Source organism: Ictalurus furcatus, chromosome 5 (genome assembly GCF_023375685.1).
Source record: "Ictalurus furcatus strain D&B chromosome 5, Billie_1.0, whole genome shotgun sequence".
In the NCBI taxonomy this organism is placed as follows: domain Eukaryota; kingdom Metazoa; phylum Chordata; class Actinopteri; order Siluriformes; family Ictaluridae; genus Ictalurus; species Ictalurus furcatus.
The window spans coordinates 29930130-29946988 of record NC_071259.1 but is presented as its reverse complement, the minus strand read 5'-3'; the positions used below and the strand labels follow the sequence as shown (position 1 = coordinate 29946988).

At 42.7% G+C, this 16859-nt stretch overlaps 1 protein-coding gene across 3 annotated transcripts in view; it reads right to left on the bottom strand.

The window, feature by feature from the left end:
• cdk16 (cyclin-dependent kinase 16) overlaps positions 1-16859 on the bottom strand; it is a 33961-nt gene that overhangs the window by 1277 nt on the left and 15825 nt on the right. Inside the window, exons 3-16 of one of the 3 annotated variants that reach the window (XM_053625675.1) lie at positions 15530-15694; positions 13556-13689; positions 12936-13061; positions 10733-10789; positions 9728-9842; positions 9056-9150; positions 7847-7909; positions 7499-7622; positions 6718-6838; positions 6507-6604; positions 6253-6358; positions 5332-5374; positions 4850-4940; positions 3817-3894 (exon numbers count right to left, since the gene is read on the bottom strand). In XM_053625675.1, the coding sequence (XP_053481650.1) occupies positions 3817-3894; positions 4850-4940; positions 5332-5374; positions 6253-6358; positions 6507-6604; positions 6718-6838; positions 7499-7622; positions 7847-7909; positions 9056-9150; positions 9728-9842; positions 10733-10789; positions 12936-13061; positions 13556-13689; positions 15530-15694 (1416 nt within the window). The remainder of the gene's footprint in view (positions 1-3816; positions 3895-4849; positions 4941-5331; positions 5375-6252; positions 6359-6506; positions 6605-6717; positions 6839-7498; positions 7623-7846; positions 7910-9055; positions 9151-9727; positions 9843-10732; positions 10790-12935; positions 13062-13555; positions 13690-15529; positions 15695-16859) is intronic. The other 2 variants (XM_053625676.1, XM_053625677.1) reach the window with 2 other exon arrangements.

Below are 16859 nucleotides of genomic sequence, written 5' to 3'. Positions count from 1 at the left end.
ACAAAAAAAAATTTTACTTTTAGTTGCATAATTTTTCGGCTTCATGTCCCTTGAGATTTTCCATACGTGCGTCATTTCATACCGTCGTTAACCAGCCGATCCTTCAGCGTTAGCTAATTCTTCATTATACTCCGTAGGTATAACCCTTACGTGGATGCCGAGAAGTCTAGCGCATCTCCTCATTTGTTATATTTAGGCTTGCTGTGCGAGATAACAGGAAGATGTCCTTGACGGTCTGATTAAGAGCGTAGGAGGAGGTCCACTCCCTCTCGGATGATTTAAGACACCTGATGTGAAGTTGCGGTCATGACCTGTTAACTCTGGTGAGGCTCGAGGCCCAAGGTCAAGGTAAAGCAGCTCATCAGCAGGTGATGAGCTCAATCTGAGTTTTTCACCATATACAGTACTGTGCAAAATTTTAGGCACCCTATTTTTTTTAATACAAACTTTGACTCGAGTCAGTACAAAAACACGTTAGATTCCCAAACATTAGTTTTCTAGCACAAAATGAATTACTACAGAAACATTTTGTTTGTCAGTAAAGAAAGCAGCGTATTATATAAGAGATCACCTTTTTGCTGCAAAACTAAGACGAGTGCGATAGTCAAAGTCTCCAGAAGAACCGTGTTTGGTTCTGCAAGACGCTCAATAATAACAAGAACTTACAGCTCATTTCCTTATAAAACTGCACTAATTCTACCTGAGACTACTAATATTTATTTATTTATTTATTTTAAAAAAATTAAAGCAAAGGGTCTTTTTGGGACAGATGTTCTGCCCAAAAAACCTTGTGAAAATAATAAGAAATGTAAGTTGTCCCCTCATGGTTATCCCCACAAGTCAGGGGATGTTGAAACGTTTTCCACACGAGGCCAGCTTCCCATTTTCAAGAACAAAATGAAAGTCCCTAAAAGTATCTTCACTTCGCTATACGGACTTAAAAGAGGAAACCGAGCCTGTACTCGACATAAACACGCCGTTTTCTGTGTTCAACCCTCGGTTTAAACACGTCGAGTACGGTAACGAAGGGAAATCGTGCAGTGACGTTCGTCTCCGCAACATTTCACTATTCAGAATCTGCTTGATTAAAAAGGTACTACCCACGCCTATAGGAAACTTAAACACTTAAACTATACAGGGTGTCCAAAAATTGTCCACACACACGGGAAATTAGCACTTTTTTTTTTTTAGCAAAATGTCTTCTAAAATCTTTCGTCCTTAGTGTATATTTTTCAGATAGCCTTTAGGAACGCCTTTGACAAAAGAAGAGCGCACTGAAATCATTCTCGGGGAAGCTGTCGCAAGGTTGCGATGAACTTTAACAGGAAACATGGCGAGCTTGTCACGTCACACACACACACACGCGACACTGTCGCCAAACTTATTAACAAGTTCAGAAAGACTGGACCGAGACGTAGGCACAACCGACGTGGTGCTGGTGTACGTAGTCCCCTACTGTATGGAGACGTTTGGGACACCCTGTAGATTTGCTGTTCTGTCTGTGTCTTTCGGACACTCTGATGGAAGAGGGATTTAGACAGGATGCTGCGTCCCTCCTTCCTATTTCACAAAAGCAGCTGTGTGTGTCTTCACCTCGAAAAGGGCAGATTAGTAAAACCCCTCTGCCCTCTTGAGCATGTGCACCCGTCACTCACACTAATGAGCCAATAAACTCTCCTCTCACACACACACACACACACACACACAACATCCCTGAAGCATCAGGAGCTGTGTGAGAAACACTGTGGAGGATAAGGGCAGCAAGAGCTCAGCAGCAGCATTCATTAACATAGGAGCGTGTGTTGAATTACGACGACACACCACAGTGAACTGTTACCTTTTCTGCCGCTTTGATGACATTAAAGGGAAAGTTAGCAGCTACAGACGCTGTTTAACAGCCTGACCGCTTTAAGTGAGTCACACTCAACATGTTAATCTCACACACGCTCTTATACTTCCCATTATAATACACATTTACTTGTGAAATACCAACACGGCTCACGAGCGAACTAGCTCTATGGATCATTTTCAGGGCCCTAGCACACTGTATATACTGTATACGGCCCAATGTGGCTCAATAATATAGTTGCTATGGTTTACAAGAGTCATCACACTCACTCTCATAAACCAATGTACTCTTTGGTTTATGTTATCTGCATGAAGGTGGGTTTTCCCGCCACTGGTTTCTCCCAAACTGAAAATTTAATCAGACTAAACAGAGGAGACGAGAAAATATTCGGCTTCCAAAAGTCAAGACATCGGACTGCTGAGATCACAGAAGTGCAGCGCAGGTTAAGACGAGTGGAGAGAGTTGGGAGAAGGGATTAGAGTGCAGGGACAAACAGCTGTGATGAAGAGTGCTGCACTGTACTGTACCTAAGGAGTCCCGGAACCTTAGGCATCTTTGCAAAAGTTCTGGAACAGCAAAGCAACAGACAGGACAAAATAGTGTGTGAGAGAGTGAGAGATAGGGACATACAGACAGAGAGAGAGACAGACAGATAGAGAGTGAGAGAAAGAGACAGACAGAGACAAACAGCCAGATAGAAACAGATAGAGAGACAGGCAGACAGATAGAGAGATGCACATAGACAGACAGACAGAGAGATAGACAGACAAAGAGAGCGAGAGAGACAGAGTGAGACATACATAGAAAGAGAGAAACAGACAGAGACACAGAAAGAGACAGACAGACACAAAGAGAAAGACATGCAGACAGACAAAGAGAAAGACAGAGGGAGACAGACACAGAAAGTCAGACAGAAAGAGAGAGAGAGAGAAAGACAGACACAGAAAGAGAAAGAGAGATACAGACAGAGAAAGACAGACAGACAGAGAGACAGACAGATGAGACAGACACAAAGAGACAGACAGATAAACAGACACAGAAAGAGAAAGAGAGACAGAAAGAGAGACAGAGAGCGACAGACACAGAAAGAGAGAGACAGACAGACAGAGAGAGCAAGAGAGCGAAACAGAGAGAGGAAGAGAAAGAGAAGCACAGACACAGTGAAAGAAAGACAGAGACAGGGTCAGAATGAGAGAGAAAAACAGAACTAGAGAGACAGACAGAGACAGAGCAAGAGATACAGAGAGGGATAGAGAGATAAAAAGGGTGAAAATACAGGGTGCAAGAAAGAGCTATAAAGAGAGACTGCTAAAGAAAGGACAAGCTACAGAAAGTGAGAAACAAAATTAAAAACAGAAAGAGTGTATGTGTGAGAGAGAGAGATAGAGAGAGCAAAATGAAAAAGGACAGAAAAATGGAGAGATACTGAGCGTGTCGTTAACCCTAAAGAAACGCATGAACAGAAGAAAAAGATTCACAGAGGACGTGTGCTGCGACTCCATCAGCAGTTTATGGTTTTAAAGATAAACTAAGCGAAGCTTAAAGAAGTGGTTGAAGGAGACGAGAAAGAGTGTGTGAGAGTAATGTTACACACACGAGCAGAGAGAAGGATGGAGACGGGTGATGGATGCAGTAAGATAATGAGTCTGAGTGACAGAGTGAGGAAAAAGAAAGCCGTAATTAGCGGCAGCTTCACTGGACTTCAGCACTCATCATGATTATAGGCATTACTCATCATTATGTAAATGGGACTGCAGCAGCTCTCTGGTCAGGAAGCTCACTCGAACACTACGCTCACTCAGCTATGATGAGGTCTGCAGTGCTGAGCAGAAAAACCTTCTGCCAACTGATTTAAGCACAAAATATTAACTATTCAAAGCACAACAAGTCTCGTAAACAATTTTGTCCTTCATCAGCATCATCATTAACATGGTCATGTGATGAAAGGTAATAGAGTGTTTCTGTACCGGAGTCGGACATCGAGCTCGTCCTCATGGTCGTCTCCTTCTCCAGCTGAATGTCTTGAAGTGCAAATATGGATGTAGCTGTGAGAGAGAGAGAGAGAGAGAGAGAGAGAGAGAGAGAGAGAGAGAACTGACCTCATACACTCATTTACATTTACACACACGGTTTCAGCCTGGTCTTACACCAACTCACATGCATCATAGCAATTTCTATGGCCCTGTGTGTTTGTGTCATTCTCTTTCCCTTTGTGCTGCTCTGAATCTGTGAATGCTATCAGTCAGTGAAGGAGGCGTGGCCTGTTTGTCAGTACGAGTGAAGGAGATGTGGCCTCTGTGCTGTCACTCTCCGTGAAAGAGGCGTGTCTGTGGTGCCGGTCAGCTGCAGTGACGGAGGCATGGCATGTGTGTGTAAGTCTCAGTAAAGAGGCGTAGCTTCTGTGTGGTTATGATCAGTGAAGGAGGCGTGGTCTCTGTGCTGTCACTCTCCGTGAAGGAGGTGTGGCTTCTGCCTGTCAGTCTCAGTATATAAAATGTGGCCTCTGTGCGGTCACTCTCAGTATAGGAGGCGTGGCCTCTGTGCTGTCACGCTCAGTATAGGGAGGAGTGGCCTCTGCCTGTCAGTCTCAGTATATAAAGTGTAGCCTCTGTGCATCAGTCCAAGTAAAGGAGGCATGTGCTCTGTGCTGTCAGTCAGAGTGGTGCATGGCCTGTGATCCTGACAGTAACACTTTCTTTAAAATTTCTTTTTCAATCAAGATTCATTTCACAGAACATCTTGGCACAATGAATGATTTCCTATATATTCCTCCTGTGTAAATCACACTATCAGGATGGACTCTTCACCCTAGTACTAGCCTAATTGTGTGTGTGTGTGTCTGGGAAATTCATCAAAGATCAAAAAAGGATCAAAGGAAAAACCACAGAAAAAGAGTAAAGAAACAAAAGCTGAACAGCTCCTGAATGTCATGTACAAATATTGACCATAACACACTTTACAACTGCATTATACAGTGGGTGTGTGTGTGCACCCACTTACTGTCAGGCAGTGTGAGGACTCTCTCTCCCATACAGTGGAAGTACGAGTGTCTCATCGCTTCTTCTGCAGATATGCGCTTCTTTCCTTCAAACTGGAACACCATAGCAATAACAATGAACACACACACATTGACTGCCACACAGTATATAAATAATGCAGCTCTAACATCGTACACAATAGACTATAAAACCATGCTGACTAATGCCGTATCTCATTGAAACACTGTTGAATATCATTAAATACACAAACGCAGGCTTTTAAAATCATACCGCACGTTATCATAAAAGAAACACACGGATAAGCCAGGTGTTTGATGTGGGTCAGTGTCAACAATGCACAAATTGGAACCTGAATAACTAGATTTTTTTTTTAAACAACAGGGATCTGCTAGCATGATTCCAGCACTGTAATGCTAACTGGCCTCCAGAAGCCATCTTTCATTAATAGAGACATCAGTATTTTCATTTTATGAAGCGCTGTACCTGCAGCAGTTTGGACAGCAGGTCCACTCCGTCATTGTCCAGCCTGTAGCAGAGACAGAAAGAGCAACAGATACAGAGACGGAAACAGAGAGTTAATGGAACAGTCAGGACGGAAATCAAATTTATAGCTCGACACTAAACCCGAATATAGTCCATCAGCCAAGACACGCTGTCTGACGTTTGCATCGGAGCTTTATTTAGCTTAAATAGCAGACTAGTAATGAAAATCTCTCTCACCCAAAATCCTTTCCTCTAAATATCTGCCTCGAACCACATCCAGTTCTTCACAGATGTGGTTTACGATATGGTGAGACATATACTGTAATCTATAGTTGTGGTCTAGGGTTGCAATATAAATGTCCCGCAATATAAATACACAATTTCCATGCAATTAAAAAAAAATATTTATTCATTCAATCTTCAGTAAGCACTTTATCCTGTATATTTTTTTTCCCCCCGATGTTCCTTCAGCGAGATCCGAATTTGGTTTTAGTTATTGCGCCTCAGCATCATCGAATGACTTGCAGAAACATCTAGTGAGATGAATACCATGATCAGATTTGAAGCCATTTATAAGGGATTTCCTTCAGTATGATGAATAAAGACGAAAAGAATAAATCAATCAATAAAAACTCAATTAGTTGTGGCTGTGAGAGACTTTGATTACGATCCCTAGTCCCGTAGATCCAGTACAAAATGAGAGAAGGAAAAGTCGGACATCGTCGTGCTAGGGGAAATCTTTGACTGACTTGCTGTCGAAGTGTTAAACCATAACTACCACTTCATGATTTGCTTTGGATAAAACCATCTGCCAAATGAATTAGCACAAAAGCACATACTACAGTACTAAACCCCAAGGTTAAGGTTATCGAGTATGCTGTACTGAGCAACGATGCTGCAGAATCTCTCTTTTTTTTTTACCTAGGGGTGTGGTTATGGAGGCAGTCGGCACGGTAACGAGGGTAGTTGTAGGACATGAATTCTTCATTGGAGGTTATTCCAGGCCAGGTTTCTTCCGTAGGTGTCCCTGAGAGAAGCAGCAGGAAGGAGTTATAAATACCGCACGCAGACATTCGAGAGCTAAAGACTGAATAGAAGCTGTCTGATTTATTGCCAAAACCTGCAGAGTGAGAGGTGGAGAGCGAAAAGAAAAACGAGGAATGCAGCGGCAGTACCTAGCAGTTTGAAGATAAAGTGCAGCTCCTCCTCCACTGTGGATCCTGGGAACAGCGGCCGACCCGTAGCCATCTCGTAGAAGATGCAGCCGACGCCCCTGCACCGAATCCCACCAAGCACAAATAATGAGGCTGCTACCGTAGTACTCCACTTATTCCTCCAGCACTCAAATAAGAGAAACGGAGACTAAATAAAGAGACCGGTACTGACCACATGTCAATCTGGGTGGAGTAATCTGTGCTGCCCAGTAGGATGTCTGGTGGGCGGTACCACAGAGTCACCACTTCATTCGAGTAAGTCTTGGTGGGAATCGACTTGGCTCGAGCCAGACCTACGGACAAAAAAAAAAAAAAAAAAAGGAAAAAGAAACGATCAGAAACGAGACGTTTTTGGTAATCAATACTTTATCTAAAAAGCGCAGAAAAGAAGCATGTCATATCCAATATCGCTATAGCAAGGGGAAAATAAATAGTAAATGCTACAGCTAAATTGTAGACGTGTCTCTCGTAAATTCTGCTATGAGATGGTAACAACCAAGATGTTTACAATTTACTTTCATAATGTATACACATCACCGTATTTTAGATTTGTTTAAAAATCTACTTTATACCGTTATATCGCATTATACTATATCGTACAGTAGACATTTAAATCTACTGTATATCGTACTTTATACGTTAAACCATGGAATTATGATCCCGTGACGTTTCTTTCATTCTCAGTTTGAAGAATTCACTGGCGTCATTTGGATTTGTTGCTCCGCTGCGTCATCAGTCATTTGCATAAGAGTGAGCAAATGTCTCTAGAATCTGCACCTGTAGACACGGAAGTCCACGATGGACCCGAGTGGACCTGATTGAACACGTTTTGGTTCAATAGCCCATTTTAAACACTTTTAATTTGTCCGAGTGTGGATGATGTCATTCTCTAAGCACAAGTGTGTGTGTGTGTGTGTGTCTCTGTGTGTGTGTGTACACGCAGGGGTACAGACCAAAGTCAGCCAGTTTGAGCTCCCCACGGTCATTGATGAGGAGATTCTGGGGTTTGAGGTCTCGATGGAGGACTTTGCGTCTGTGACAGTAGCTCAGTCCTCGCAAAAGCTGGAACAAGAAGAGCTACACACACACACACACACACACACACACACACACAAACGAATACAGCGCTTATACAACAAGCATACAGTTGAGTATAACACATCACAGGTTAACATCCAGGAAAAGTAGAATCAGCTCTAGCTACATAAGTTTCTCCGATGGAGCATGCACTCGAGGGGGTCTGTGTGATAAGAAGTGAAAAGAAGAGCTGCTGTAAAGTGGAGCACCGCAACAACTCTCACCTTCACGTTGTGCATGTGGATGCAGTTCCCGCAGTCATCCAGATACTGTTTCAGGTCTTTATCCTGAACGGCACAAATGAAAACAGTTAGAATGGAAAGGAGATGGAGAGTCGGCAAACACCGCGCAATCGAGCATTAAAATAGGAACGGCGGTGTTAGCTTAGCAGGTGAAATTTCTGCGCTAGTAATCAAAGGATGTGAATTCAAACCCCACACTGCTATAAAGACACAAGTGCTGAAAGGCTTGGAGGAACCGATTGGAATGTTGTAAGCTCAAATCGGAGACGGCCCACTGTATAAAATATTATAATGAGGCAGCGCGTAACACTGAACAAAATGCTTGACGTAAGTCCCGCCCCTCGGTGAAAAAGAGCCAATCGTTTTGTTGGTTAAGATGCTACCGTGAAACATCTGGCCTTTTATTCTGGCACATTCTTGCATTGATGCACGCACAGATAGAGGGCACTTTACTCTGTCGATTATAGATGATTGTGTAGTAGCTGGAGCTACCGGAAATGTTTTTGCATTAACTGAGCTCAAGACCTTACTATTATTTACATCACCTTTGTCAGATTTTATTAGCCTTTAATAAAATAGCCAGATTTTCGTTTCAAATCTGTGTTCGAAACATCACTTGTAGATCAATTTCTGGTTTATGGGTCACTCCCATGTTCAAGAAGATGGCAGTCTGCTCTTGTATGACTGAAAACTACTGCCAATGAGCATCACCAAGATGGCCGCCAAGTGGCGCACCAACCATCCTGGTTTTTTTTTACGTTAAAAAAAAGTTTCAAATAAATAAAAGTACATTATGACCTGTTCTTCCGGGTCTCAGTTGGTAACATGAGTTAGTTAGTTCCTGGCAATTCTAAAAGCAACAAAAACATGATCACAATGTCTTTGCATTGTGTACAGACAATGAAAGACTTGTAAAATGTGTTCTGAAAGCCAGAGGGACAACTCGTAAAATCCTCCATGATGATGATGTTATTTTTACACCAGATTCCTGCCCCAGCACCATATCAGACACGATAAATCTGCTCAGGATTAAGCTTCACTATGATGTCGGCTTTGGGGAAAAAAAAAAAAAAAAAGCATTCGTCAGTTTAATAAAAAGATCTGCCAGACATATGTTAATGTCCATTTGTGCATGTGCGTGCAATAGCGGTCGATGTCTGCAGACCTCTATTTTGCATGCGTGTGACTCACTAGGTATTCAAAGACGAGCGTCAGAGACTTCTGGGTGTGGATGATGTCATGCAGAGTCACAATGTTGGCATGCTTGAGATCCTTTAATAGGGAAACTAGTGAGAGAGAGAGAGAGAGAGAGAGAGAGAGAGAGAGAGGGGAGGGGATTAAAGAGTAAAACGCAAAGCAATTATCTACCCAAATTATTGTGAAATTAACTGTCTGTACAACATTGCTCAATTATGACCATTAAAAAATTGCTTGCGATGTCTCTGAGAAAATCTGTGCTTACAGAAAAGGTTGCACTATGTAAGGAATAGAACACTTGAGGTCATGCGATTATATGAAAATGATCAACTCTGTGAAGTGTAGTAAATAACACCGCCCAGAAGTTTATTCTTTTTCCTATAATAACATGTCCCGAAGTGTTGTACTCCTGTTACATCGCAGCAACACATACAATCTTTTATCTACTAAAAGGTCAACATAATACTTTGCATCCATTTTCTATGTACAATTATTATTGTGGAATGTCTGCAAAGTAAATAAGTTCCTGCTCTCAGTTACAGACTCCTTCCAAAAATGTTAAACAGAGACATACTCTCACATCATATCAACGATTACACACATCCATGTAGGTGGAATATCCGATTACACAGTCTCGGTGTAAGTTGACGCGACGTTCCGACTCACCCTCTCTGATGGCGGTGCAGGGAGCTCCTTCCTCATGTTCCAGCCGGATCTCCTTGAGAGCCACGAGGTTATCGGTTAGCTTACTGCGACCCTTATAGACCGTAGCATACGTGCCCTGAAAAGCAGATTTAAAAAAAAAAAAGTCATTAAACATACACACTGGATTTTAGCTGTAACTTAACGTATAGTAATAATAAAATATTCCAAACGGGATTTTCAAACACACTTATATAATACAGTACAGTATTTTCTGGACAATAAAATCGAACGAATCTGAATCGAAACTAGCCTTCGTCACGTTTCCCCGTCACGTGAGCATACCCGTGAAAGTAGTACAAATTTCGCTAGAGGTTATTGGCTGGTAATGAAATACTACAATACTACTCAATTTTTTTTTTTTTTAATAAACGTAAATTACACAATATGGCCAAAAGTATGGGACACCCGACCAACTGTCGCCACAAACTTGGAAGCACACAACCGTAAAGAATGTCACTGTATGCTGTAGCATTACAATTTCCCTTCACTGGAACTAAGAGGGCCAAACCTGTTCCAGCTTGACAAAACGAGGTCCATAGAGACATAATTTACCAAGGATAGAGACGAGGAGCTCGAGCGCCCTTTCACAGAGCCCTGACCTCAACCCCAATGTACACCCTCGGGATTAACTGGAACGTCGACTGTGCCCCAGACCGAAGCAGGAATACACTCTGAATGGGATGCCATTTCATCACAGGTCACTGCACACACACACACACACACTCACGCACGCATTCACACACAGAAGCACTTTCGTGTGCCCAATCGACCTACAGGAATGTTTTTGGGGAGGTGAGTCACAGTGGAAAAGAGCTATCAGCTGGAAATAGAAGTCTCTGGTTCAGAAACTAAGAAACCCTATACTCTCAATCTAGATTATCAACTACAGAGGCAAAAAAAAATAATAATAAAAAAGGACCTTGTAATCCAGAAAATACAGTATTTATTTGAAGTCAGAAAACGTACCTCTCCTAGTTTATCCAGTTTCACGTAGGTTTCCAGCTTCCCGAAACCAATTTCTGACTGAAAAGCAAAAACATACTTCAGTACTTCAGAATTAGCGTGACTCCTTTTACCATCGAATTACATCACCAGCACAATCAACGCACAGATTAATGTATTAAATAACGAGCGTCTGTCTACAAATCCTGATTGTTGCCTGTACAATCATTCTGATGATGCACTCCAGATAAACGTTTTACATAATTAGCATAATCAATATACGTCATAAAATTCACAGCTTAAAGCTAATCCGTGATTAAAACATCCTGCAATGGGAGTATCCCTAATGATGAGATCATTTATTACAAGAGTAGAATACAGAAACATGTCCTGCATAAAAAATAAATAAATAAATAATTACATCACATATACACTACCGGTCAAAAGTTTAGACACCCTCATTCTTTATTATTTCCCCCCCACATTTTAGAATAATAAAGTCGTCAAAACTCTAGAATAACTAGAGGAACTATGGGAATTATGTTGTGATAAATAAAATCCAAAATAATTTTATATTTTAGCATCTTCAAAAGTAGACGCCCTTTTCGCCTAGAATTTCCAGAAATGTATTCTTGGCGTTTTCTCGACCGATTTCTTCAGGAATTTCCCCGAGAAGCTTTTTAAACAGTATTAAAGGAGTTCACACCGATGCTGGACTCTTATCGGCTTCTTTTCATATAGCGAATCTCAAAACACTAATCCATTTAAGTACAGTGGGACAAACGTGTCCATTCCTGGACCTTTAATCCCCCTGCACCATTTTAAGTACACATGCTAAAACACATGCTACCCTTCTCTCGAGCGCCCATTCAGCCTCATGAAGTGCTGGTTAATAAGCTAACGCGATAAGGCAGCTGTATTTGAGCAGGGAAAACAAACAGCCCACAGGTGCTCGAGGACTCGAGGACCAGAATCATGAATATAAATAAATATATAATTTAATTCGGATTCATTTGCATTCAAATACAAATATAATGCATTATTCTGTCAGTGGAACGTCTCGTTGCTCTGCATGGAGACTCTCCGTTTATCTGTACGAGTGCTCAGCAGCTCATAATGGCAATTTAGAATGGTTAGAAGTGCTGATAATGTGGACCTGCGTGTTCTCTGCTGTGACCGTGAATACATAAGACATGCAGACAGACAAGGCTGAGCCCGATAAATAAGAAAAGGGAGAATGAGAGAGAGAGAGAGAGATAAAAGGGCTTCAGAGAGCTACAGAATAAGAAACAGAAAGGGGGGGCAGACAGAAAGATCAGTCACTGATCAGAAAGACAGTCAGATCAGCAAATGATCATTAGGACAAGCGGCGATCGGGGAGTGATGAAGAGGACGGAATAAAATCAGTGTGCGATCAGGGGAATTGAATGAGATCAGCAAGGGAGCATTAGGAAAAAGATCAGTGAGTGATTAGAGAGGCGGAATGAGATCAGTGAGTGATCAGGAGAGGAAAAAAAAAAAAAGAGAGCGAGATCAGCGAATGATCAGAGGGACACCACTTTAATGGTTACAAGTGCTGACAATGCGGAGCCGTGGGTTTGCTGCTGCTACCCAAGAATACATAAGACACGGAATCGGACAAGGCTAAGAGAGATAAAAGATAAGAGAAGGGAAGGAGAAAAAAAAAGTATCAGCAAGACAGAGAGAGAGAGAAAAAGGTCAGCAAGACAGAGAGAGTGAGAGAAAGTGAGAGAGAGAGAGAGAGAGAGGTCAGCAAGACAGATCAGCAAGACGGGGGGAGAGAGAGAGAGAGAGAGAGAGAGAGAGAGAGAGAGAGAGAGAGGGGTCATCAAGACAGAGAGACCAGCAAGATGGAGAGAGAGAGTGAGTGAGAGATCAGCGAGAGAGAGATCAGCGAGAGAGAGTGTGAAGGGTCAGCAAGACAGAGAGACCAGCAAGACGGAGAGAGAGAGTGAGTGAGAGAGAGATCAGCGAGCGAGAGAGAAAGAGACAGAGAGAGAGAGTGAAGGGTCAGCAAGACAGAGAGACCAGCAAGATGGAGAGAGAGTGTGGGAGAGAGAAAGGTCAACAAGACCAGGAGATTAGCGAGCCAGAGACAGAGAGAGAGAGAGAGAGAGAGAGAGAGAGAGAGAGAGAGAGAGAGAGAGAGAGAGATCAGCAGTGATCAGTACAGAGAAAGAGATATAAGCTCAGAAAGCTTCGTTACCAGAGAGACCCTACGCAGTCGTCTGCTCAGTGGTTTATCAAACAGCGGGCTGTTCAGACTGAACTTCTCCAGGTAGCCGTCTGGGAGTCGGATATCAGCCGGCAGAGACAGCCTCTTATTTATGTCCTTAGGGAAGAGCCAAAACGCACACACACACACACACACACACACACACACACACACACCCTTTATCATCTTGATCCTGAATGTTTAATTGCAATGCACATCTGTAACCAACGTTCTGATCCAGTAACCCTAATGATAGTAATTTGTGGCTTTTTTAATGCTAATTAAAATAACCAAACCTCTATTAACCTACAAACTAACCACTAATTCAGGTTTTAAAAACCCCAAACAAGTCAGCATCAGAGTGCGAGAACATAAAAGTCCACTGTGAATAATTTTAAATTATACTACATCCATCTGTCAGTGTAAATCAACACGCCATTTTATTGCAGGTCCTGCTGCGCAGCTGTTCTCGTGTGGCTCTGAGGAAAACAATAACGTCTCTTTATTTGCCCATCAACACCACATCCATCATTCTGAGAGAAATAAACAAGCCCAGCAGAAAAAGGAGGAGGAGGAGGAGGAGGAGGAGGTTTGGGGTGGTGCTGAAGTACCTCAGTGGAAATTTTGCGCCCTGCGTTGTTGCGCATCCTCACACGGACTGGGCTGTGCACCTCGTCGGAGGAGGTGGCCGACGCCTGGTCGCTTTCTCCATCGGAGCCTATCTTTACATCTTCGTGGACGATCTCTGTGAGTGCACATACAAAAATACACACACGTTACACTGCCGTCACTCTGATTTTATACTCCTGCGAGTTGCTTCGGTGAAAACCCGACTTGGCCTTGACTTAATCGAGCAGAACGCTTTATCGTGAAGAAATCGTGCAGTGAAGTGACGAGATCCGACAAATCATCACTGAACGCGATAAACAAAACAGCTAGTTAAAGGGCTCATTTGCATACTTCAGCTTTCTGCAATATCAGCGTTGGAAAGGCCAGTGTTGGAAGAATTATTAACAGACACACGGGCGGACAGACGAGAAATACGTTATCTAGCCCATTGGGAACGTTAAAGCTCTAGCGTGTTGTCCGGTCCTACGATATGGTTGCCTGGAAACGGGACTAGGCTAAAAAAAAAAGTGATATCTAACATAACGTCATAAAGTATGGCGAGCTAGTCAGACAGTTTAATATATAAATACTGTCTAAGCTCCAGAGCTTCTGTTCATGTTCACATCAAACATCAGTATGAAGAAAACGTGTGATCTCTCTGAACTTGATCATGGCATGGATGCTGGGTACCAGATGGGCTTGCACCATTCTGTCTAAACTCTAGAGACTGGTGTGTGTGTATAAGAGAAAATCCCAGGAAATCAGCAGTTTCTGAAATACACAACCCACCCCATCTGGCACCAACAACCATGATACAGTTGAAGTCACAGAGATCACACTTTTCTCCCCCATGCTGATGTCCGAACATTAACTGAAGCTCTGGACACGTATCTGCATGGTTTTAAGCACCGCACTGCTGCCACATGATTGGCCGATTGGATAGCTGCATAAACGAGCAGGTGTTCCTATTAAAGTGCACGACGAGCGCTCCAGCTGATTCCGGAAAGATCTCCGGGCTTCCGTACACACTAGTAAAAAACCTAGATCAGCCAGATTGCACCTGGGCAAGGTGTGTAGTGCAGCAGGCGGTGGGATTTGGATAGTTAGTTATAGCATTGTATTGTGTCATGTCGTACAACTACGAAGCGCGTTATGTCTAAACGTACATACCACACGAAAGGTTTTGTTTTGAAAAAGTCAACACGGAGTACGGATTTTTATTTGCGTCCGACGCGAAGAAAAGAAACGGACCTCCCAGACGTGGAAACACGCCCGTCGCAGACACCCGAGGTTAACGATTTGTCCGCCGCTGGAACAATACAATACATCGTGCAAATCTAATCAGCACTCACTTAAACCAATCATTCTCAAAAAAATAATATATATATATTTTTAAATAGTATTCGTCTGCACGTGTACTTTTAAAACAACAGCGGTCTGGTCAAAAAAAAAAAAAAAGAAGAAAATAAAGAGACAGTATTAATGAATGAGTATGCTTAAAAATAATAACTCGGATTTGCTTTCCCTAATCCTGAGCCTAAAACTTTTAACAAGAACCGTGGCATCCTTCTCCTCATCGCAATTGCAGTATTTTAACGCTTTTTTTGGCAGAGCAAAGCCAAGGACGTGATGTGATTTAAGTGCTGCTGTTATTTAATGCATCCAGGATCCGCAGTGTCGCTCTCGGCTCCATTCCTGTCCTCATCATCTCTCGCCCTTCTGTGTGTGTGGGGTTTATATCCGACGCTGCTTGAAGATCTCACACACACACACTCATGAGGAAGGAGATGTGGCTGAAGAAGTTCTCTCTAATGTAATCAGTGTATGCATCTGCACTGTATAGGAATGCATATATATCTATATATATCTATATATATGCATGCGGGCGTGTCCGAGTGTGTGTGCATGAAATGTGCTGCAGGCTGTGAGTGTATGTGTGTGTGTGTGTGTGTGTGTGTGTGTGTGTGTGTGTGTACCGAGGCGTGTTGTGTGGTTGAGATAGGAGCTGAGGCTGCGGCCCAGGCTGCGCGGCCGGTGCAGGGAGCTGCTGTAGGACTGCAGGAGCGAGTGCATGCTGAATGAGCCGCCCGCTCCTCTCACTGAACCACGCAGAGTGGCACTACCCCCGCCTGGCATGGCCTCTGGGAGAGAGGGAGAGGAGAGGGGAGGGGAGGACAGGAAGGGAGGAGAGGACACGAGATGAAAAGAGGGATAGGAACATAGACAGGCCATAATTTGAGAAGATATAAGGCCGAAAGACAGGAGAGAGAGAGAGACGAAGAGTAATAAAAATGAATGAGGAAAGATGAGAAAACAAGGTGAGAAAGACAGATGATGCAATAAAAGGAAACGGGAAGAAACATCAGGAGAGGAGGGGAAGGAAGAAAAAAAAAGAAAGAAAGAGGGGAAACAGCAAATTAAAATCGAACCAAATCAACAGGGAAAAAACCAAAACGCATTCGCATGCATTAAATCCAGTAAAACCTCGTTTACGCAAAACCGCTTCATTGTTAGTAAGAAATAAATAAATAAAATCAGCAATGCCAAAAACAGGGGGATGTACAATCGAGTTCCAATTAGTTTGCCTTTTTTTTTTTTTAAGCTCCGATTATTCATGCCATCACAGACTGTCGTTTCATGTCATGCTGTTGAAATATAAGCGCAGCAATTCCTCATGATGGGAAATGGGCTTGGCCTCGCTGGCTCAGCGATAGTTGCACCGATGCCACAATAAGATTTTATCTTTAAAAACAAAAACCACCACCCCACCCCAACCCCCCCCCCCCCCCCCACACACACACACGGAGCAATCGAGCCACACAATCTTTCAAGGCTAAGCAATAAAACAGCGACCTGAGGCTAGTCATCATCTGGATAATCATCTAAATATAATATAACCCAAACTTCTTATTGTATGCTCTAACGTCGTGATTTATCATTTTGAACACATGATACGGTGAGTAAATATTGTGTTCATAATCTCAGAGTCTTTCACATGGTGACTAATACGCTCAGAGTCAGAATCTTATTACAGTAGATTATTCCCGAGTCTTTTAGGCCACGGTTAGGCCGGTTCGCCCCCCAAAATAAGCTCGTATTGCAGTCTCTTATTGCTAGTACTAATTCAGTGACTGTTTTAGCATCTCCCATAGATCACAACTCATCTATTATTATATTATCGTGCGTTATATTTGAAGTCACACAATAAGCGAACATTTCTAAAAAACATCTCGTATTTCTGCGCTTCTGCCTGGTCAACAGAACGGAGACGTCAGATGAATAGATGATTTCGTCAGACCAAAGCAG